Here is a 25,551-nt window from a genome sequence, read left to right as displayed (position 1 = left end):
GTTTATTCAGACACCTACATATCTAGGTATGGAATCAAACACAGTCAATAAATATTAATTGAGGATTACTATGTATTAAAAATTTCAGTGTGTACAAGATCTCCTACTGGCCTTATCTAAACAGCTCCATCTTCATGCTATTGGATTTCTCATCAACTAACTAAAGATAATATTAGATTGGTACAAAAGTAATTGTGATTTTTGCCATTAAAGGTAATTGCAAAAGCCACAATTACTTTTGTACCAACCTAATAATATCTACATTATAGATTTCTATACTGCTCAAATGAAATAACATATGTGACAATGTTAAAAATTTTCAAAACTCCATGTAAGGATTAATTCTTATAGTTGCTAAAATATTCTAAAAAGACAATGTAATGCAATAGAAAAATAAGAAAAGAAGTAGAAAGTTTCACTCTTTTTTTATTTGCTTTGCCAATCTCTAACCACATGGCCTTAGCAATGTCAATTAACTTTTACAATCTTGCCAACTTCAAAAGATCAAATGAAGATATTTGGGAGAGTGTTTTCTAACTAACTTTACATAATATGCATAATTCCCATCAAAGGTCAAATGCTGGGAGACAGAAAGACTTGCCGTTATCTATTTTCAAGTGCTTTTCTTGCTTAATGCTAAAGAGATATCCAATAGTAAAAGACAGTGACAATGATATGAATTGATTATGCTCATTTTTCTTTTCCCAGTGCAAATGCTGGCCTGGATTCCAACTGAAGGATGACGGCAAAACATGTGTAGACATTGATGAATGCTCTTCAGGCTTTCCCTGTAGCCAGCAATGCATCAATACATATGGGACTTACAAGTGCCTCTGTACAGATGGGTATGAAATACAACCTGATAACCCAAATGGCTGCAAATCGCTCTCAGGTATCGAATTGAACTTGCCCACTGATCCAACCTCAGTTATACATACGGATCCTGAATTTTATAGCCATTCTTATTGAATTCACTCCTCCTTGATGCTTCTGAAAAATCAAAATTCTTCTCTACTTCCCTTGATATGAGAATCTGTCACTCTGATTTTGTATGCTCTGCTCATAATAACATTGCCTTATGGCCTTGTGAATTATTGAGTGTTTTCTAGATTTTGAGAGTGCTCACAAAAAAAAAGAATTATCTCTAGCACTGCTTCCTGCTGAATCACATGTTCTTGGGAGCAAGTTTGGCTAAAACTGTTAAAGAGACTATTGTGACATTATTATAATATTTTTCATTCTCCCCTCCACCATACACACATACATGTATGCTAGAGAGAACAACAAGTTAACAATAAGAAGAAGCAACAATAGTAATAATAAATCAGCTATATAGGACTATTTGAATTCTTCCAGTGATTCAGCAAATATTGTTAAACTTCTTTTCATTCCAAGGAGTGTATTTGATCCTGTAAATTATACATTTAATAAAGCATGGCCCATAACTTTAATTCTTTAGGAGAGAAATCACAGACATTAAAATGATACAAAGCAATAATGTGATGATGACTGTTAAATGGGCAAAAAAATGGTGACTAAGGGCATCTCTATTCCGCTTGTTTTTAAGTATAACGAGTCAAATATTATTGCCAGTTTCTTATATAGATGTTCGTCAGTGGCAACATTTAAAACATTAGCTGTTTTTTTCAACCACTTTAATAAAATAGCTATCAGAGATATTAATTTTAAAATATGGGTTTTTTTAATGGGTTAAAACTTTACACATTATGAAGAAAAAAAAATTAACTCCTTTCAATTTTTCATTCCACCATCACTTATCCTTCCTTCCCTGAATCAATTTGAGGATTATTTGGAGACAATTTTTTTTTTTTTTGAGACGGAGTCTCACTCTGTCACCCAGGCTGGAGTGCAGTGGCGTGATCTCAGCTCACTGCAAGCTCTGCCTCCCGGGTTCACACCATTCTCCCGCCTCAGCCTCCCGAGTAGCTGAGACTACAGGTGCCCGCCACCACACCCAGCTAATTTTGTTTTTGTATTTTCAGTAGAGATGGGGTTTCACCGTGTTCACCAGGATTGGAGCCCATTGTTTAATCTACCAATCTACTTGTTTCAGGCCATCTTAATGCTTGCTACATAATGCATTTAGTGACCTGGGACAAAAAGAAGAGATTAAATCGTACAAATGAGCAATGTTTCCATTACTTTAAACATTAATAAAGGATTGTGTAGAGGAGATGAATAGTAACAATTAAAATATGGGTCTTGTTACATTATGTATCCACACCATAGTTGTTTCTCATTAGCAATTATACTTAGAAACTCATACAAATTTTAAATATAAAAATGTGTTCTTAAAGCATTTATGCTTGTTAAAGCATAAATCTTGCACTACAGAGATTTTTTAAAAATGAAATATATTTAAGTTGTAAAGAGCAGAATTGCCTAAGCAGTGAAGTAGAACATGACTGATTAATTTTATATTTATAATTGAGAAATCTATTGACAGAGTGGCAAGGCACCTTCAACTCGAGAGCCAGTTCTGTGTTGAGAAGTATTCTGAGTCTCAGTCTGGCCTCAAAAAGAAGATGAGAATGACTAATTTGGGATCCCATCAAGGATGATAGAAGGGGGTATTTAACATGAGTGACATAGTATATACTGAAACATAATGTCATACCTTTGGTATTACATATTAATTACAAAACTAAAAGACAAGGGGAGAAAAATAATGATTTCAAACAATTTAAAAAGGACAATAACTCTATAACAATAAATAATTTATAAAAAGTCCACATTCAATTATGTGGTTACTTTTTTAAGTGCTTTTTTTTCAAATTTCTATCAACATTACGTTTTTTCATTTGGCAAACAAGTTTATGAATGTGTCTTAAAAGATGTTAAAATGCTTGGGCAAATTATTCACCAAATGAATCTAGGATTATAACCACTGAGAATGTGGTCAAATTGGCGTCAAATTATCCAGATACATATTTAAATAAATATAAAAGAAAATCTTTCCGAAATTCTCTTCTTCAAGAAATCGTTTTGTTTCCAAATCAATTCTGAAGAGAAAGCAAACACTAGTGGTTTAGAGGGTCTCCTGTACGTTGAGAATGGTCAGATCTTTATCACGCTCTTTCCCAGATTCTAAAGTAAATCAGATACTAAAAGACATTGGACAAGCTGATAAGGAAGAAATAAAGACTATTAAAGCATTAAAAAAAGACTCATGAGGAAAGGTAAAATTAATAAACAAAGATTTTAGAACCTGGAGTTCAGAAATTATTTAAGACAAGTACTCAGGCAGGTAAAAGGGTATATATATGCAGTGATACTCTTGGTCTTCACTGAGGTCATCCTGAGAGCGTTAGCCACTTGATGATCAAGAAAAAATTTTCTGATCATAAGAATGTTTTAGCTGTACTGTAGGTTTCTAAGAGAGGTGAAGATTATCTTTTTCTGCAATTCATGCAGATAATCAGATTGTAACAGCAGATATTTTCTACTAATTCCAAATAAATTATCTGAATGTCAAGAATATTGAGAGGAAGCAAGGGATGCACTTAGAATTTTCTAAATTTTCTGTACTGCCTGGGCGTGTGCTGCCTCTTCATTCTACTGCCAACTACGTTGCTCAGTATGATCCTTTTTAAACCCTGAATCTACCAGATCAGCACTACACTTGAAATCACATTGCTGCTAAACTAAACTGAAATTATACAAAGGGGAAAAGCATACATACTTAAAGTCTAATATGTTATTTGTGTTGGTGTTTAGATGAAGAACCTTTTTTAATTCTTGCTGATCATCATGAGATAAGGAAAATTAGCACTGATGGCTCCAACTACACACTTTTAAAACAGGTATGATACTCCCAAGATGACACCGTAACATTTAACATGTGCACTAGGTATGTGTTAGAGCTGTAGAACTACCTGGCAATTAGAGTTTGTGAAGCATATTTTTAGTTGTCAGGAGAAATATTTTCTTTGAAAATATTTAGTTTGTATCTGTTCTGCTCCAAATTTATCTTTGCCTCAAACTGTGTAATAGTAACAGAAATATGTGAAAGCACTGTCTAGAACAACTGTGCCAAAATTAAGGTTATTTCTCATTTTTCTAGTATGTTTATGCCAGTTTTAAGTATAAAGGAAGACCACCATTCCTGTGGTGTATTTTCAGCAACATAAAGAAGATTTACTTTCCTAAAAATATTTTGTTACTCATTGATAGATTCCTCCACTGCTTTTTATAATAGTTTCGTTCATTTTTCTTCAGGATTTAGTCTCAAGTGTTAAATATCCACTAGCTAGTAGGCTATTTACTCATCCTGACAGAGTTGGATTCTTTAGTCTTCCTCTATGTCACGGGTTAAAAATAAACATGTCAGATGAAAATCCAGATTTCTGGCTACTCAGGAAAAAAACAGAAAAGTGTAGTAGGGCAGCACTCACATTCCTGATTGGTCAAAATCCAAGCTGTGTAGCAGCTGCTACATTGATAGAGAGCCCTGCTCTCCAGTTCACCAGTGTTTTCAGACTTTCCATGTGCTTAAGACATGTACACTCGCCTTATCCTGAATAGCCATGAGGTTTACACCCTTGTTCTGAGTATGGAGTGTGCCACCAACATCCACCATATCATACTACTTCTTTCTTTAATTATAAATCTTACAAGACTGAGTAAAATATAAAATATCGTTATGTTGTTTATAAAAAACTAACAAAAATTTAATCAAAATATAAGAATGAACAACTATTTAAGACATAAATAACATAAGAGAAATACTTAAGGATAAAACGTACATATAACTGCTTCAAGATGGAAAGTTTTTTGCTGCCCAAATAGTTTCCTAGTTTATCTAACTTGATTTAATATATTTTTTTCTGTATTTTTAAACTTTTTCCTGTGCTTTTAAACTTATATCAAAATTATAAGATATTAAAAGTTATCTTTCTTGGGATATGACTTCACAGCCCTTCTAAGCCTTTCTATAAATTCAAGGTTAGGTGCATCAGACACATATTTTCTAGTATAGTCTCTGGAAGAAGGACATGCCTATTTTTTCACTAGGTTGTGTATATATATATAAGCTGTATATATACACACACACACATATGTACATAACATTCTGACCATTTAGACTCCACTATCTCAGTTTAAAGGAATAAAGTTATCTCTTCAGAATATTTTTAAGCTCAGCTGAACCATAAGTTTAACTAATATAGAACAATATTCATTATCTTCATGACAGAGCTATAATAGAGCTTCAGTGATAGCTTCTTGCTTCATTTTCCTACCTTGTAGCTCAGTACATGTCTACCAGCATTCCTTTTGTTGTCTTTCACGGATAATGTGTTGTCAAAAATTGTTCTTAATGGAACAAAATGATTTTTTCCTCTATGCATCATTTAAGTCTATTTCACATAACAGAACTACTTTAATGCTCTTTTTAAAAAAAAAACATTTTAAGATAGTTCTTTTCTCCTGGTGGTATCATTTTAGACTGTTGCCAGTCATTAGTACCTAAGTGGGGATGAGTTTCGGGTACTTTCTTAGTGCAGTACATATGGGAATGAAGAAACAGTGAGGATGATGAAAACGTTCATGAAGGATCTGAACACACCTATGTCTTTGGAAAGCAATTGATAATGGTGCCCATTGAGTAAGGAAATAGAGACCCAAAGAACCCATGGCAAGCCTTCTGCCCAGTTTTGCCTATGGGCTGCTGGGAATATGTCATTTCTTTCAGGGAACATATTTTTACTCACAGTTTCATCACAGCGTTATAGAAATTTTAAAGGAGTTCTAGGCAGTAGAAACCATTATCTTTGTCCAGAGAGTCTGTCCACATATGCAGAGTGAAATAGAACATAGAAGCAATTATCTCTGCACATTTTCTCACAGCCAAAATAAATGAAAAGACAATATCCTTGTCTTAACTATTTGGAACTTTTATGTGCAGCTGATTAGGAAGAATGATTGATTCTAATACCACAAATTTTATTCTCTTTGTTGTAGTCAGTAACAATCTCATAAAGTTTTATTGCATAAAATTATAACAACTGGTGGAGCTTTTTCTTGCCCTCTATATTCTACAACATAATTGTAGTAAGGTCAGCTATAACTTAAATTCATATACTATATTTAGAAACTGTACTTCAGTGACATACATTTTGGGAATGAAAATTAATCAAGTACCTTTCCAATATGTTCTCCAATTCAATTCGAACAGTGTCTTTATTCCGGTAAAATTGTGTGAGAAACAAACCACAATTTCCTAAATTAATCATCTCGAACCAAAGAGTGCAAGTCTTTAGCTACAGAAATGAAAGAAGCAAATAGGATTCTGATGAAACAAATTTTCATCTCTGAAACTACTGGGATGACTAGTTTTTAGACATTATTTTGACCATGCCCCTGGCTGTTTTAATGTTTCTTGCATATGATTCTGCAAAGAGACCATTGCACTGGGATTAAGGGTAAAGCTGTAGAAAAATGACCAGCTTGGCTAGATAGATATGTTGGAATTTAGAGCTTCCATTTTTCTGCATTTGCAGCTTTAATTTATTATATTTGACTTACTAAATTTGCAATTGGATTTTTATTATCTAAATTGATTATTGTAAAGAAGGAATAGGATAATTCTGCCATGACTGGGGATTGTGGGTAAATCTTTGCTCAAGTTAGAGACATGTTTCTCTCTGCTTTTTCCCTGTAAAGCTCTCTAATTTAGCCACCTGAATTGCCAAGCCATCACAGAATCCTAACTTATTTACATTATTGCTCTGAGAGAAAAGCAGTTGAACAGAAGGGATATTGTAAACTACTATTGGAATGAATTTATTAAGCCCTCTACAAACTTGCCTGGAACACATTCAATTTATATTTTAGAACTTTGACTTACTTTGCATAGGCAACTTCCTACATATATATGGTTATGTGCATTTAGTTAAGGAGTTCTCCAGTTTTTGGGATGTAAATGGATATTTAATGAATCTTTTGAATCTGTGACTGAATATCAGTTACCCTTCTTTAGCACTTATAGTCATTATTCATGATTTATAGTGTTGTCAGTAGGAAAGATACTTGCATTTATTCATCTTGGCTTAGCAAGGAATTTGCACTGAGCTATATTATTGCCTTGTGTCTCTTGTTTATGACCTATGGCACGAGATTTTGTGGGGTTAGGTTATTACAGGTTGTCTTTGTAATCTGGACCTCAAGAAAATGAGATTGCTCATTTTAAGCCAAATAAAAGCATAAAATTTGAACCTATGATTTTAACACTATTATTACTAAAATTTAGCCCTGCTGTGAGAAGGGAAAATAAGCAGTATTTGCCAGAACCTTCTCTTATTTGCTGCTATACATAGGACACCCTTAGTCTTGAATGCCCTTGGAAAAAAATATCTGAAGAGTAATCATTAGCCTTGGCTTGTCTCTTACAAAGAACTATTTAAATCTAAGTCAGTTTTATTATTATCATCAGATTCTGAATTTTGAGAGTAGATGTTGAAACTAAACTCAGACCTGAGATTTACTTTCCTCTTTCTCCCTCCTCCCGGCAACCAAACTAAAACAAATAAAAAACCCCTGCCTCTCTGAAGATGCTTGTCTCTACCCATAAGACTACAGCTACTCATACATTTCCCTCTAAAACAATTTGAGACATAGCATCAACTTTACGGTGAATATTGATGTAAGCAAGCTCTCCACAGATATAAAAACATGGCAGAGATGAGGTTTTGCCAAATGTCTATAACATTATTTTCTAATCAATAGAATGTATATATTAATAAATTACTCAGTCCTTAAGGTAGTAAATATATAATCTTTAACAATAAGTCAGAATTAAACTACTTCCTAGGCAATCATTTGAATAATTCGGCAGCTAAAAGATTCCTAGATCCTGGATGTACAGTCCTCAAATTGAATCAAATGTGAGAACTGCCAAACCAAAAAGCTGTAGCATCCAGAAACCCATCAATTGAATTTGTGTTCTGTTTTGCTGCCTGCTAAAAAACGCATAACCATGAGTCTGAAGGGAGGCATTTCCTCACATTTCCACCATGTGGAATAAAAACATGTTGATTACCCAGTTCCTCCTTGGTCAAATACTCACCCAAGGTTGTAACTTTTAAATTCTAATATCACACTGTATTGCCAAGGGGCCATCTGAAGCAGGAAGAAAGGCAGCTCTTTTATATTGTTGTTGGGACAAGAGCTTTGGGGGAAAGTAAAATTTCTATACCTTCTCTTCTGACTCATCAGATGGCTGTCCAGGGCTCATCTTAATCAGATGATCTACCTTTTCAATTTAGATATATGCTTTTTTCAGGCTCTTCCATGGAACAGACTATAATGACATAAAGTTTATATTTCATATTAACCTAAAGTGGAAATTCTAAACTTTATCTCCTTAAAAGAAGTTATTTTTATTTTCACGTTACTGGCTATTTATTTAAAACCATTGTAAATATTTTGAAATTTTGTGGCCTATGTGGAAAATATTTTCAAATTAATACAGTATTTTTTAAACATACGATGTAAGGAAAATGTGAATATATGATACTTTTAATGAGAACTGGTAGCAAATACTTTATTATAATAAATAGAACTATTTAGTTTCAAAGGAAGACAGTGATTCCTGTAAACTCCTAAAACATTTTATAATTATTTCTATGAACTATCATTGACAACATAGTCTTTTTTATTTTCAGGGATTAAACAATGTTATTGCTATAGACTTTGATTACAGAGAAGAATTCATCTATTGGATCGATTCTAGCCGACCCAATGGCAGTCGCATAAATAGAATGTGTTTAAATGGAAGTGACATTAAGGTAACTAAATATTACAATGATGGGATTGTTGAATATTATACCAGTATGATTGAATTGTATAGAAAATGTTATTTTATGACCATGATATTACTCATAAAATGCATTAGGGTGGTTTCAATTTCACATTTGTATAGTGTGATTAAAACTTTAAATATGAAAAATGAGACCTTTTATTCTTATGTTTCATTATAACACTATTACTTGCAATAACATAAACATCAAATTGAGTAAATAAAATATGGAACCTTATTCACAACCCTAGGAAATGGGATGGGTGCTTTCAGCTAGAAGGATTAGTGCCTGCAATTCAATTCTGTTGATTTAAATAAAAGAGAAAGTTGAGTCTAAAACTTTGTAATTGAAAAAGTTAAACATTAGAGTGTGGATTGAAATTATGATACTGTTAAAATTGAACAATTACAGATGTAAATAATTGAATGCATTTGTGTAAAATCATGAACGTCCTGATTGGAGAGGATCACATTTGTGTCACGGTTCTGTCATGTGTATGACCCATGTCATATTCTAGATATGAGCAACTTGGTACCATCTTTTGTTATTCTGAGTTTTAAAATCAAATTACTAATACTATATATACGCATTAAAACATATTATAAAGAAGTTTTAAATTCAAGTGAATGAAACCCATCAATTACTTTAACTTTTTTGTAGCCATCTATAATATCATACATAATTTCATTTTTGGTGAAAGCAATCCATTTTGAAAATATTCATGAGATCTTAAAGTGTGCATGTACAATGATGAAACAAACAGTAAGCTGGATTCAAGTGATTTAAAGTCGCTGTATTTAATAATGGTTTATATAATAAAAGATCACTATATAATGGTGATAGATTAATTTGAGCCAACCCAATGGTTAGATGGAACAAATAAACAGATGAGAATTTTGTTTTTAAATTTATTTTCCAATTAGTTTAAAAACTGTGAAGGTTATATTACTCAAACTTGATCATATATTCCATTACAATACATTAAAAAATTTTAATTACCTTTATATTTTTTTAAGATACTTTACTATTTTTGAAAGCATATTCTCTACTGCCTTGCCACTACTATTCCATTACTACTTTAAATCATGTATTTACATAACGTTATGTAAAGATAAAATACATCTTTATTCCCTTAAATTTATTAATTCACAGATTTTCATTTAAATAGCCATGCCAATTTTCCAAATTTGAAATGTGGTGGGTAAAAGAAAAACAGATGTCTTGCATTTAAGTATAGGAGACTGATATCATTTATTGTTACAAATGTGCATATTGCCACTTTCATTCGTATCTTTATTATTGATGGCATTAGGGAAAAAGATACATTTAAAATTTTATTGGCATTTTGTTGTCTAACTATGTAACTGTTGATTTCTATATGGCTTCAAGTTTTGTTTATTTGACATATTTCTAAAAGTACTGGGAATTCAGAATGCCAGCGATATAGATCAAAAATTGTTGATCATTTTATATATATTATATTTATACATGCAAAGACTATATTTCATATTGTATTTGGTATATTCATGGATTAAAATTGATAACAGCAGCTGAATGTGTACATTGTTACCTCCCTTAAGCTAGGTTCAAAATAATGCCTGTTCTCGTTGGTGTTTTCTTCTCTCCTTGTAGTTAACTAAATAGGTCAAGAGCAGTAGAGAGAGTGAGGAATGCTACTGTTATCTCTCCCAAACTGATTAAAGAAAATTAATATCTCTAAGTTTTTTTTTGTGTGTGTGTGTGTGTGTGTGTATATGTGTGTGAGAATTTTGTCCCAAATTTTAAGAGGATGAATAGATTAACAAAAATGTGAACAACAAATGTGCAGCTCTCCAACAACTTTTTTAAAATCATTTTATTTAAAACTATGTGTAAGTTCTAGGGACCTAATTACACATTAGGTAATTTCTCACAAACAAGTAATTGTATTGCGGCCAATTATTCTCTTCTTATCTACGTTCCATTCTTTACATTTAAATGGAATTCTATATCTCTGTAAAAATCAAGAAGCAATTGCTCACTTCTTATTCTAGGGATTTACGCTGTTAACCTTTTAAATTCTTGTTTTGTAGGTAGTTCATAACACAGCAGTCCCCAATGCACTTGCTGTCGATTGGATTGGAAAAAACCTCTATTGGTCTGACACAGAAAAAAGAATCATTGAAGTATCCAAACTCAATGGCTTGTACCCTACTATACTCGTTAGCAAAAGGCTGAAGTTTCCCAGAGACTTGTCTTTAGATCCTCGAGCTGGGTTTGTAAAAACTGTTAAAAATCTTAAAGATTAAGACTGGATTACATTCATAGTAGTAAATCTAGTTCTATAGACCATTAACATGGAAATCCAATGTAACGTGTAACTGTGTAGAAATTCTCACTTAGAAATAGAAAAAAACAGTAATGTGATTATCACAATGAAAGGAATAAAATTAAGATGATTGAATTTTACAGAAACTATTTTTTAAAGTTTTAAACACAGCTATTTTCCAACTAGTTGATAAATCCATGGTAGAAATGAATAAAACATACAGATTTCACTGATTTAATGCCTTTAAATCTTGAAGGAAAGGCAGGCAAAGAACAAATTCTTAGATGATGTTTTGCAGTGGTTGGGGTAGTCACAAATATGGACAATGTAATCCCTGCACCACTTTATACCAGGAGACATAAGCAGTATTCATGGATAATAAATGACAGGGTGCATTATCATGTGCCTTCAAGATGAAAAGCTGAATGGGACTATTGGGAAGAGTTTGTGGTGGATCCGTTTCATTTGCATTTCATTGCAACAATGGAGAGAAGTCATAGTAAGGACCCAGGACCACAGGCTGGAGATTTCAAATGAGGGATGAACACATCTGAAGGTGTCAAAGCTGTCTGGTGTATGTTTGCTAAAGTTCTATAGATTATGACCATTATAATTCACTTTCAATTATGTTGTTTTGCTCAGTAGAGTGTACATAACTTTTTAACTTTTTGCACTGTAATTTAGAGTGATTACATGCTCCAAAATGATCTTTGGAGAAGTTCAACCTACTCAACATACTTGGTTTAAAGTATGGTTTAAACAAATTTAAAGAAAGGTTGGTGTTTTGAAATAGGACACATTCACAGTAGCAAGTGTTAGGATAACTTTGGTACTCCAAATTTTCTGCAATTTAAATTAATTAATTTTATTCACATATTTCACCAAACCACAGCTTTTATCATACCATATGCAACAATTAGATTTTGCTTCTCGTTAATGTATCTCTGTTAATTTTTTTGGTCCCTCATGTTTATAATTGGCAAAGTAATCATGTCATAGTATATTTTATAGCTTAACTGTATACATTAATTTAGGTAAAAATAGTACCTAATAGGAGAAGCTTTGTACTGTGCACGTATTTTTGTTTTCAAGGTAATGTGCTCATTTTAACTTTTCACTATATAATTATGTAATCATTTTATCTTTTTGAGTATTTTATTTACCATAGCAACAGAAGGTTCAAAGAGTGTCAATTTTATTTTAATTTAAACAGAATCACTAGAAAGTCTCTTTATATGTATGTTTTAAGAAATAATGGCCAGATGTACTAAATTTGGCTATCATCTATTCATTCTTAATTATGTGAATATTTCAATTTCTTGGATATTTTATAAGAAAGTTTATTTTTGATTTTTGATAGCTGGGTGTGGTGGCTCACGCTTGTAATTCCAGCACTTTGGGCGCCGAGGCGGATGGATCACTTGAGGTCAGGAGTTTGAGACCAGCCTGGCCACCATGGCAAAACCCCATCTCTACTAAAAATACAAAAATTAGCCAGGCGTGGTGGCGCACACCTGTAATCCCAGCTACTTTGGAGACTGAGGCATGAGAATTGCTTGAGCCCAGGAGGCAGAGGTTGCAGTGAGCAGAGATCATGCCACTGCGTTCCAGCCTGGGTGACACAGCGAGACAGTGTCTCAAAAAAAAAAAATATATATATATATATATGTGTGTATATATATATGTGTGTGTGTGTGTGTGTGTGTGTGTGTGTGTATATATGTGTGTGTGTATATATATATATATATATTTGAGTGTCTGAACAATTTTTTTTCTTCAAAATCAATATGGCTGGCTTAGCTTCTCATTTCATGCTATTCAAGATGCTTCACTTTCTAATGAAAGAAACATTACCTGTTTGCTAATAGCAGTCTGTGGTCTTTTCTATTTATGAAGCAAAACCTGTGTCCTATTCTAGTGAATGCAGCTGAATCTATTAATAGCTTTAGGTTTTATTTCTCCCAGGTTACAGTTATTACCCCATAAACTGAAAGCAGCCTTAAGTTATCATCAACATAAACCCATCCATTAAAAGTGTCAATTAAAATAGCACAGTACAAAATTATTATAGATGTTATAAAAGACTCCATTGATTTCATTTTTGGATAATATTTGGATTATGATATAGATATGTCATATTATAACCAAAGAAAAAGGTAAAAGTTGGATCTCTTTATGAAACAATTAAAAACAACTATTTTAATGGATAAAATTTAATGGCACCTTTTTGTTCATGCTGTTTTCCTAGTTCCCCTGAGTGAGAAAATCAGGCAACTTGGATTTTAGCATTGATGAGATGAGCTCTAGGGTGAAAATGCCATAACTGTATAAAATATTATGCAATCTTGCTTCAAAAAATGAAAACTTAAATTTAAGATTAATAGAAATGCAATTGAACCTTCCTACATCAGATTGCCACTGCGACTTGCATATGTTTTGATTATATCAAAACTACTGACTCCTGTTTCCTTGAGAAGTATGATTTCTGTCCTGATATTTAGTGAAGAAAAGGTAAGAATTTGTTTAAGGGAGAATGAAGATCATTAGGCTGTCCTATGTATTAGAGCAATGATACTTTTAGAAGATGCCTTGGGGGTCCTTTCTTCATTTTAATAACAGTATGTCAATTATTACAATAGCACTTTAGATATGGTATTTAGTAGGAACGTAAAGATACAAGTAGACAGAAAGTCTTCTTAGCTGTTATATTTAAATCCAATTGAAATCCTAATTTTTCTTATAATTTTATCTTAAGCTTCTTGTTATTTTGTGTAGTGTGGAAATGAGTATTCTAATTTATTATTAATTTAGGGTAATTGAAATAATTTACATTCAATATTGATAAAAATTACCTGTATGCAGGATATGTATAAGCATTTTAAAAGAGAATAGAGAATGTAAATATGTTAAAACTCTGCTGCAAATTTTATCTTTTTGTATAATTAAGGCGTCACTTTAGTTAATCATAACAAAGACCATTATGATAAACATTAAAGTGAATGTATGATATGCCTAATTAACAGAAAACATTACATATACTCATTCATTTATTCAACTCATATTTCTGGAATATTTAGTATATATCTGGCACTGTTGGTAGGTGTGAGAATAAAAATAAAAGGCACGGTCCCTTGTCTTCAAGTATGTTACACTCTAAATAAAATAAAAGGCATGGTCCCCTGTCTTCAAGTATGTTTCAGTCTAGTATGTAGGTAGCTGATTAAATAATCACAATTCAATACAATAACTTTTAAGGTAGAGAAAATGAGAAGTGTTTCTGTCTCAACTGGGATCAGAGAAAGCTTCCTGAACAAGAATGGTAGAGTAAGAAGTAGCTGAGTGACGTGGTGCTCTACAGGGCAAGAGATATTTTTTGGCAAAAAGAACTGTCTCTCTAGGAAAGAACAGACACACAGAAGAGTGTGGCACATCCAACAAATTACAAGGAACTTATACAGTTGGAACAAATTAAACATATGTAATTATGGATCCAGTTTACTTACAGAGTAAAGGAAAGCTAGGAACAAGTCAGAACATAACACAAAATGACAGCAAATAACAAACATTACAAGGTTTCTGTCTTTGGCAAACAGGTAGAGGAGTTGTCCCCAGAATATGGGAACACAGAAAAAGAGAAAAACACAAGAAAGTGAAATGATCAGTTTGTAGATCTATTGGGATTGGGAGTTCCCAAATAATAATAATAATAATAATAATAAAGATGGCTACCATTTCTATAGCATTTTTTGAGTTAGAAAACTTTATCAGTTTATCACTTCAGATGCATGTACTGTTTATCCAGAGTCTCTGAGAAACATAGAATTATTTGTATTACTTTCCTTATAGTTTAGATAGGCACATTTAACCACGAACTGGCTAAGTGACTTTCTCAGAATTGTTTAGGTGATAAAATATTACACCGGGGATTTAATTCAGTTTTCAGGCTTTGGTCCCAGATTTTTCCTATTACATCATGTCAGAGTTTCCAGTAACAAAATAATTGTGGATCATAAACATGTTGTGCAAAAACCATCTGAAAAAGGGATCAAGGAAAAAAAGAACCCCAAATCCTGTAGTTTCTTCCATGTTGACAATTATCCTTTTTAAAAGATTTAAAATTAGGACAGGTAAGGGCTGGGCACAGTGGCTCACGCCTGTAATTCCTGTACTTTGGGAGGCCTAGGCGGGCAGGACACATGAGATCAGGAGTTGGAGACCAGCAGGCCAACATAGTGAAACCCCCTCTCTACTAAGAAGACAAAAATTAGCCGGGCCTGGTGACACAGGCCTGTAATCCCAGCTACCCGGGAGGCTGAGGCAGAAGAATGTCTATCTTGAACCCAGGAGGTGGACGTTGCAGTGAGCCCAGATGGTGCCACTGCACTCCAGCCTGCATGACAGAGTGAGACTTTTTCTCTCAAAATAAGGTAAAATTAGTAGAGATGATAAAAGTTTTTTGGAAATGAAGAAAGCTGCCTAGATCGTTACCAGCATGCCTTATTTTAAAAGACATACTTTCATTTATTTTCTTTTACTAAAATTCTAACAATAGCCTGTTAGAGGCCAGGCACAGTGGTTCAAGCCTGTAATCCCAGGACTTTGGGAGGTCAAGGTGGGTGGATCACCTGAGGTTAGGAGTTCGGGACCAGCCTGGTCAACATGGTGAAACCCCATCTCTACTAAAAATACAAAAGTTAGCCGGGCTTGGTGGCACGGGCCTGTAATCCCAGCTACTCAGGAGGCTGAGGCAGGAGAATTGCTTGAACCAGGGAGGTGGAGGTTGCAGTGAGCTGAGAGCACGCCACTTTACTCTAGCCTGGGCAACAGAGTGAAAAAAAAAAGTCTGTTAGGAAATCCACAAGGAAATAGTAGGTCCTGTTTTGAATTTGAAATATATGTTAATGAAAATATGTGAAAGACACTTACTCAGTATTCATATCCATTATTGCCAATATGGATAATGACAATGCAAATAAATTTAGAAAGACACATTTTACCCTCTGTAACTTGATATTTTAGAATGTCCTTCAGCATTTACTATAGTTGGAATAACTACCAAATTTTCCAAGATGAGCAGAAATATTACTTCCTCTGTAAAACATTTTCTAATTGTGCCTAACTGGTCACCACATATTGAACATTTAACATCATATGACTGTTTTTAGCTGAAAAGTCTTTCTCTCCATCTAGAAAGTAATTTCCTTTAGCACAAAGGTCATGTCTTAATCATTTTTTGTGCCTAACACGGAGACTGTTAAATTCACTGTTGAAGAAGACTGATGAATGAGTAACTAGATGTACACAGAGAATGAGGTTATAGTTACAGAGACCTTGTGCCTGCACCTATGCACAAACCAATACATTGGTATGTTAATAACCTGCATGTTTCAAAGAGAAGAGTCATAAGGGAACTTTTGTTGTGATGGAATGAAAGGCGGACCAAGATGAAAATTCAGTTTCTGATTTCTGTAGAGGAACACAGAAATATTTCATTAAACTATATATTCACATAAGAAAAACTTTTTTAAACCAATTTTTTAAATCTATCCAAACAGCTCTTTTCAGTATCCTCATATTCAGGCAAAAACACACAGGGAAATAATATATATGGTTAATTTTATAATTCAAAGTCAGAGATAATTGCAGGTGGAAGGAAAAAATTTCTTCAAATTTAATACTTGAATTCAGAGAAAAATAGTAAAAGCTGAGAAAGACTTCTATTTAATCACTTTTATAGAATACAATGTATAATATTCAACTATAAAAGACATTCTCAAATTCACAGAGGCCTATTGTTATGGTTACAAGCAGACATTCTTTTATGTGCTTATACTTCATTATATCTCGCAGAATAGGTACTATTTGGGGCTGAAATTTTACATATGTGATTGGGGTAAACATTGCATATTATCTGGGTGCAATTTAGATCTCTTCTTTCAACATTTTCACGGCAGTTGTCATTTTTAGCTTTAATTATTTACAATACATTTTTACATAGGTAATTTTTAAGGGTTTTATTTCAGAAGTTAAAATTACCATTATGTTTAGCACTGTCTTATTGACAAATTTGAAGAAAAAAAAAGAGTATAGCAATAGGGCCTAAGTATGGAAAGGAAATGATATCTAGCCATCAGAAGTTAGCTACCACTTTTTGAGAGACAAAATAAATCCTGTGTTTATGAAGGCTCATGCTTACCTGAGTACAGGTGAACAACATTTTCCTTCAGTATAATAGAGTATTATCCATAATATTCTTCTGCTTGACGAATACTTAAATAGACAAATCATGTAATAACTTACATAAAATCAAGGCAAATCATATTCAAAGATACATACAATCCAGATGCAATAGGTAGTCTAGTAGGAGAGTATTACTAAACTAAAAATATATTAATATGCATATTTCCTATTTAAGTCAGATAAAATAATAATAGCTAATATTTGCTGAACACTTGCTACATACTTATCAATGTTCTACGTTTGTTTCATGTATTCTCTAATTTAATACTCACAGTGACCCTGTGAGAAGAAACTGTAATTGCTTCTTTTAGACATGAGGCAATCCAAGCTCAGGAAAGCTAATTAAAGCTCCTAAGTTCACATAACTAGTAATGAGAGGACCTGGGATCTGAGGCCATGTAATCTGTTTCTAGGGTTTCTTTGCTTCAGATGCTATATAGTGCTTGTTAGAAGAGAAGTCAGTGTACGAATCTAGAAACCTGAGTCCTTGTTCCAAGTTTCCCCATCATAATACACAAAGCAGATAACCTTTTATATTCTGTTACCACTTTATCAGGGGAAGCTTTAAGCTATGATCTCCAGTACCCTCAATAACCAGAATTAAAATTATAAATTGGCGTGGTGGCTCACGCCTGTAACCCCAGCACTTTGGGAGGCCGAGGCGGGCGAATCACAAGGTCAGGAGATCAAGACCATCCTGGCTAACACGGTGAAACCCCATCTCTACTAAAAATACAAAAAATTAGCCAGGCGTGGTGGCGGGCCCCTGTAGTCCCAGCTCCTCGGGAGGCTGAGGCAGGAGAATGGCGTGAACCCGGGAGGCGGAGGTTGCAGTGAGCCGAGATCGTGCCACTGCACTCCAGCCTGGGCGACAGAGCGAGACTCCTTCTCAAAAAAAAAAAAAAAAAAAAAAATTAAATTAAGTTATACTTTGTCCTAAAATCTGAAAGAAATAAAACGTCATTTTTCTGAAGAAATTTATAAGGTGGTTGTGAAGATAAATTTTTTCTTCCAAAGAACTATTCGTAAGCACAACAGTTTTTCATGCCTTCCTCCATCTAGGTAAAATTATTATTCACTCTTTTGTACTTCCATAGTAAAAAATTTTTATTAGCTGAAAAGTGAAAATGTGAGACTGTAATGAAAAACTCTCATTTGAGCTAAATTTCACACAATTCATAAGTGGGGAGTAATTTGGAGAGGTATATTTGGGCCCAGTAAGAAAGGGTTTTCATTCGAGGGAGAGAATTTCAGTTCTGGAACTCTTACCAAACTTACTGAGTGTGATGTAACAGATGTTGGACTTCATGAAATAATATGCTTTTTCTCTTCTTGGTGTCTTGGTTCATGATGATGGTAAGACTACCAGATGAAAAATTTCAAAATACAAATGAAAATTTAAAATTGCAATTGTATGGAAGTTAGACCACTTGAAATTTGTAGTTTACTTAAGAAACATTATTATTGACATCTAATAATTTTCAATGCATTTATTGATAGCATTGATCACATGTACTGATCAAATCTAATGGAAACCCTTTTTCACTTTTGAGGTGTTTAAATTGCAAGTACAATTACATGTAGAGTAGCTAAATAGAACTATGATGGCACTCTCTAATTAAACCAGTTTGGATGTGTTTTTTTAATGTTATAGAAATCACTGAATTATTACTTTCAATTTTTATTTTCTTATATGCAATTCTTAAAAAACATAACATGGTATATAGAAGCACAAATAAATTTAATCATATCTAACATGTGAGGGAAGCTGGAATAAATATATTACATTTCAGATAAATCAAAAATTAATATGTTAGTATTCCCAAGATTCAAGGTCAGTAAGGCAAAGAGAATTGTTCTGATTTATTTCAACAAGGTAAACTATCTTTTTATTTTTACTTCTTTCTGATTCAGTTTCTTCTTTTGCATCTCTTCTGTCATGATCCCTAGTATAGGCAACGAGGTACTTCTCCATAAATTTATTGAAAGTACTGAATTGTATGTTTTCTTAGAAGATGTATTTCACTGACGTATTCACTTTTCAAAAGAAAACTATACCAAAAATAATTCACGATTTTAAAAAGCATAGCATCATTTTTTGAGGGGCTTAGGATCTATTATTACTTGATAATTTGAGATTTTCAAAGTATGTTTAAAGTTAATATGTATATACAAAAACACTAGGTAGGAATTCCAGTATTGCCCTATGTGAAATTGACTTAGTGTTACCAGACCCAAGTTTATTTTACATTTTGACTTTCAGAGCTCTTTGAATCTCTGTTCATAACATTCCACCTTTCGTTTAGGTTTTATCAGAAATATATTTCTTCTTTTTTAAGCACCATACTTCATTAGTACTTCAATGATAGTTTGACCATCAAATAACTTTTGTATTATCTTTATAAGCCATACCTTTATGCAAATCAAGAAAATGATTGTCAAAACACAATATTGTGTGTGTTTCCTGAAAACTCTTTCCTTTTTAGTATGTGGTTAAAATATCTGAACATAATTATGTCTGTCAGAATTTATGAGAGAAAATTTCTTTAAAGAATGTTTTAGATTTAAATTGAATATACCAGTTTTACAATCATATAAAATATTTTCAAACCAAATTACTTTGATGCAAATCTTGTAAATCTGAAGAACTAATTGCTAAGTATTATATCTGGCAAAAAGAAAGAATGAATTGGAGAAAAATCTACTTGTGTTAATAGATTTCAATTTCAGAGTTGGAATGTGAAAATAACATTAAAGATCCTATAACTCAAATCTTTATATAGACAAGGAAACATCTAAAACATAAAGTAATTTTTCTTACTTTGAGGAAAAAAACAAATGGCTTAATCAAACAGAGAAAAACATCTAAGTAATCTGCCACTTATACGTTGTTTGCGTTTTATCGGGTGTAATATTTATACTGAACTCAATCTAATTATATAGTATCAATATTACTTAGTTCACTTACTGTTTTTTCCCCACTTTCTGAACTGTCCTATCTAGAACTTCTAATAACATAATGTAAATCACTGCTGTCCAGTAGAACTTTCTGTGATAATAGAAGTGCTCCATATTTATGCTGTTAGATATGATGGCCACTAGACACACATGGTTACTGAGCACTTGAAATGTGACTCGTGTGACCAAGAAGCAATACAGTTCATTTAATTTTATTTTATTTTAATTAGTTTAAATTTAAACAGTTATAATTGGTTAGTGGATACCATATTTAACAATGTATATTAAGGAAATAAAATGTGCACCTCCATAATTCCTTTTGAATTTTTCATAGATAACACACCAAAAGAGAAAGTATATATAGTGATAATTGTATTCCTTCAACATTGATAGGTATCTTTTGAAAGTTTACATGTATTAGTTTTGAACATCTATAATTGGTTAACACTTACGATATTATTATATAATATTGTTATATATGAGTTTGTGTTCTAAAATAAACATATGTTTAAAGTTATAAGAATATTTCAAATCATACTAGATGTGTAATAAAACACCATAAGAAATTTTGCATGAAAGGATGTTTCTTAAAAGCTGCAATTCAGAAAAATGGCAAGATTAATGTGGGAACAGTTGAGCAAAAAAGTAATATATTGTTTGTTGTTTTGCTCCCGGAGAATCTGTAAACAAAATCGGTATTGATTTTCTTTCCTAGATATTTGTATTGGATTGACTGCTGCGAGTATCCTCATATTGGCCGTGTTGGAATGGATGGAACCAATCAGAGTGTTGTCATAGAAACCAAGATTTCTAGACCTATGGCACTAACAATAGATTATGTTAATCGTAGACTCTACTGGGCCGATGAAAATCACATTGAATTTAGCAACATGGATGGATCTCATAGACACAAAGGTTGGTCCAGTAGCATAAATATTCTAGTATTTTACCAGGTCATAAAATATTTATTTAAAAATATATATTTATTTTATATGCTTTCTCTCATAAAACATATTTAATTTAAGGTTACATTATTATAATTCTTTATAAAAATATTGGCAAATTAGAATTAGATGTATTTATTCAAAAATTATGTTATGCATAAGATATTTTACACTATCAATGTTTTCTTTAATTGTATTTTTCTAAATAGATTTTCTAGTAAATGGGAAGTAGTTTTATAAATTAATATTCACATGCATCCCAACTGAATTGAAATAGAAGGTTATTTGCTTGTAAATATGAAGCTATTACTGCAATCTGCTAGGATTTCTATTTTCTTAAAAAACTGAGTAAAAGTATAGTTTTATAAGTTATCAGTTAAGCTATGTACATGACTAAAGTTATTATTACCTAATCACAGCGGCAACAATAATTAACACACAAAATAGTAACAGACAAGGATATAACAGAGAAGATGTCATGTATAGTTAAACATGACATGGATATAGCAGAAGCCACAAATGACTCAAATTACATCAAAATGTTTTAGGTAACAGGTAGCTTTTTAAGAATTAGATTTTTTCCTGAACAAATAAATGAATTCTTATTGATCTTCACTAACCTAGTGTCACCTTTGCTATCAGGGGTTTACGTTTCCAAACATCACTTAAAATAAGAGTTTCAAAGCGAGGTCCCAAATAAAGTCTACATGTTAATTCAGTTTAGCTTATCAAGTTACTTCCTTCTCTGGCATCAAGCTTAAGACAAAAACCCCTGGAGGAGGGAAGGACGAGAAATGGTAAGGAAGAGAGGATTATTCTTCATCATCAAGTAATACTCTGCCAGTGTGTTCCAGTGTGGAATAAAGCAATGAGTTTAAAAAGAAAAAAGGTAAAAGGTACCAAAGTTACACCACTTAATAATTTTACCTATATTCCTGTCAGTTGATATTTAAACAAATACATCTTTTCATCCTTCTAACTAGTAATGTTGACAGGAAGTTTTTAGAGGCGCTTTCTTAAGGGTAAGAACATTGTCATACAAAGAGTGTAGTTGGATGAGTCACTTACTTAGGTGTTGACATTCCAGTTATGGAGATAAAAAACTCATCAGGATGCAATTTAAGTGAAAAATTATTTAAAGAACACTTTAGGATTTTAATTACAGCAAAAGGAATGTTGACAGATTGAAATCACACCTAGCATTTAAAAGTTATATCTCCCAAAGAATCAATAATGAAATGTTCTGCCTCATTCTTGGGTTGCATAGTTGAAAGTTTTATTGTGACAATCAATATTATTCCTATGTAACCATAAACCTTTTCATTTTTAGCCTCCATATAAAGTGCTAGGTGGTTGTATATGTATTACTTTGTACTAAAGTTTCAATGTACAACAAAATTTATATATATATTGTTATTAGGTAGGTGACCATTTAAAAACACTGCAGCATTAAATATTTGCCTTTCATTTGAGTCTTTGAAGTCTGAATAGCTAAAATTGTTAAAAAATATTAGATCTATTAGAAACTATTGACTTCATCTCCTACTTATTATTAAAAACTCATGTCACTTATGTGGTGACTAATGCTTTGATAACCTTAATACAAAATTAAGTGCATGTTAAAGTGTCAATCATAACACTGGTGGTGACTTTGGATAGAGAGACATGTGTAACAGGTAGAAATGGTACTAAATGTATTAAATAGTAAAATATTTGGCTGAAAGATAGTCTAGTATGATGTTATTAAAAATTTCAAACTTGATTTTGAAAATGCATCAAGACTTAAATGGGAAGAAAAGTAGAGTTGCAGCCTTCAGAATATTTTCTCCTGATGGTTTTCTCAGAAAGACCAGTGAAAAATTCATTAAGTGCCTTATCAGGCACCTGCCAATATCTGAGTGCAGGCCAATAATTATCTGGTAGTTACTAATGAGGTACTAATTGGAGCCAGCCTGAATTATGCCAACTCTACCATCAACGAAAGAAAGAGCCATTAATTTGCCATGTTTGTAAAGTGGAATTGGATTATTCTACTTGCATTTGCCCCATAAAGACAAAGGATGCTATGGTTTCCTAGTTGTTTATTTGCAGGTGGAAAATGAGACATTTATATCGATAACTTTTGTGTTACTTCATCACTAGCCACTTTTTTTAAACCAGACCAATATTATTTTTCTCATTTATTATATTTCTTAAAACTGAAATCTGAGCTAACCAGAACGATGAGACATGCCAGTCATGACAAAGTAATTTGAGAATATAAAAAACATATGAGACTTTTCAGAACAACAGCCCTTTCTCATAAGCCAAATTTTAAAGTTAGCCCTTGGACTTTATGGTTTAAAAAGTTGGGTATTCTTTCCCCAAAGATATTCCAGTTTACACCACAGAGTAATTTTATAAATGAAGCATTATTTTATTATTATTTGTCTAGACCAAGAATATCTGAGGTTTCTAAAAATTCTGTGACTTAAACAAAAGTTCAGATTATCTCCAAGGTACATGTGCCTTACAATTTGTTTGAGAGCTTCCATTCCTTTCTTTGCTCCCTGATCTACCCTAATTCACCCTCCTATCAAATCCATACACCACATTGAAAACCTGAACAAGAAATTCCAAAATACATCAGTCAATTTACTAGCTTAGGAAAATTTAGATGCAATCTTAGTCACATGAACCTCTCCCTAATCTTTATTTCTCTGTGTCACTCTACTGTTATTCACTATAGTAACATATGATGTAATATTAATAATATAATGATACAGTAAAAGACATGCTACTGAATAAGTTAGACAGTATATTTTAAATTACATCTTCATTAGTTTATTTTATTCATTGCTCTGATTTCTTCCTAACTATGCCCATCATTCATTTATTCATTCATTCATTCATTCAATATTTACTGACCTGTCTTTCTGTGCCATGCACTATGCTAGGCCCCTGGTGTTGTAAAGATGAATGAGTCTCTACCTTCAGAGAATAACTCAATTGGCAAAACAAATATGCAGGTAAAGACATAAATTAGATTGTGGGTAAGAAGTATGTGCAAAATATTCCAAAAATGCATGCAGTAGTACTGAAGACTGCTAAAGTGGGAAAATCTTTGAGCAGTTTGAGAGGTTTAGTAAAAGCTCCCCATAGAGGGAAAGTGTAAGAAGGAGTCTTCACACAGAGGGAGCAGCATGTGCAAAGATGTAATGGAGTCTTGAAACAGCATGGGGTTTACTCAATTTGGCTATGACTGGAAGTCATATAAGGAGGAGATAATGACACTAGATGAACAAGGGCAAATTGGGGCCAGATTGTCACAAGCCTTGTATGCTAAGTAATTTGGAAATTATCCTTAGGTCACAGGGAGCTATTGATGGTGTTTAGTTGATGGAGTGCTGTTATTAGATTTGACAACAGCATGTGAAATGAAAGACCCTGGAAGGGCAACCAATTTAGAAACTGTTAAAATATTTTAGGAGAAAACGTTTGAAGTGATTATAGCTGTGGGAATGGAGATACAGTGTTAGATTCAATACTTATGTAGTAGATCAAATTGGAGATATATGTAAGCTTAGAAATACTGGTAGTGGCATTATAAAAATTAAGTAAATGATTTATATTATTATTGAATTAGCTAGGGGAAAAGAATTCCAATATTTGATGACTTATTAGTTTTGCATATATTCGTACATTTTTAAAAAGAATTAATAGGGCCAAACTACGCCTAATTTAGATATTCAGAATCTCTATGTTATGATGCTCTATTTTGGTGGGAGATGCGTTAAGTTTAACAGCAAAAGTGCTATTCTAAAGACGTGATTAAACATTCTATATTATGCCCTTCCCTAAAAGGCATTTCAGAAAACCTGATAATTTAACTAGAATAAAGTTCGCAAATAAGTGACACTCTTTCCTCCTACTCTCTCTTGAGACATGGAATAGGTCCAGTGAGAGACTTGGCAATTTGAGGGTGTTCTCCAGGTAGAAATATTCAGTTTTTAAATACATTGTTATACAAAAACAGACTGATCCTAATATATGAATAAAAATATTCTTCTTGTAGGTCCATATATTTGGGTTTGATTCCTTACAACTCCCAAACTGAAACCCTCCTAGGAGAATTTTAGGCTTTGATTTTAGATAAGAAGTAATACGCCTCTGCTGGAGTACTGATCTTTCAGTGAAAGGATCTCCTCAAATTGGAGAAAGCAAACCTTTAAGATCTTAAAAGAAGTCTGGGAACCTCAAGGATCTAGGTCAGGTTGGGATGGGATCTACTGCTAACTAGCTT

General features: G+C 32.7%; 1 protein-coding gene across 2 annotated transcripts in view; it reads left to right on the top strand.

Annotated features, from left to right (window-relative positions):
• LRP1B (LDL receptor related protein 1B) overlaps window positions 1-25,551 on the top strand; it is a 1,892,531-nt gene that overhangs the window by 1,628,273 nt on the left and 238,707 nt on the right. For both annotated transcript variants that reach the window (XM_031008804.3, XM_055380092.2), the window contains exons 56-60: window positions 709-892; window positions 3,739-3,824; window positions 8,685-8,807; window positions 10,892-11,073; window positions 21,041-21,240. In XM_031008804.3, the coding sequence (XP_030864664.2) occupies window positions 709-892; window positions 3,739-3,824; window positions 8,685-8,807; window positions 10,892-11,073; window positions 21,041-21,240 (775 nt within the window). The remainder of the gene's footprint in view (window positions 1-708; window positions 893-3,738; window positions 3,825-8,684; window positions 8,808-10,891; window positions 11,074-21,040; window positions 21,241-25,551) is intronic.

This window comes from Gorilla gorilla, chromosome 11 (assembly GCF_029281585.2).
Source record: "Gorilla gorilla gorilla isolate KB3781 chromosome 11, NHGRI_mGorGor1-v2.1_pri, whole genome shotgun sequence".
Taxonomy (NCBI): Eukaryota; Metazoa; Chordata; class Mammalia; order Primates; family Hominidae; genus Gorilla; species Gorilla gorilla.
This window is presented reverse-complemented; position numbering and strand designations above follow the sequence as displayed.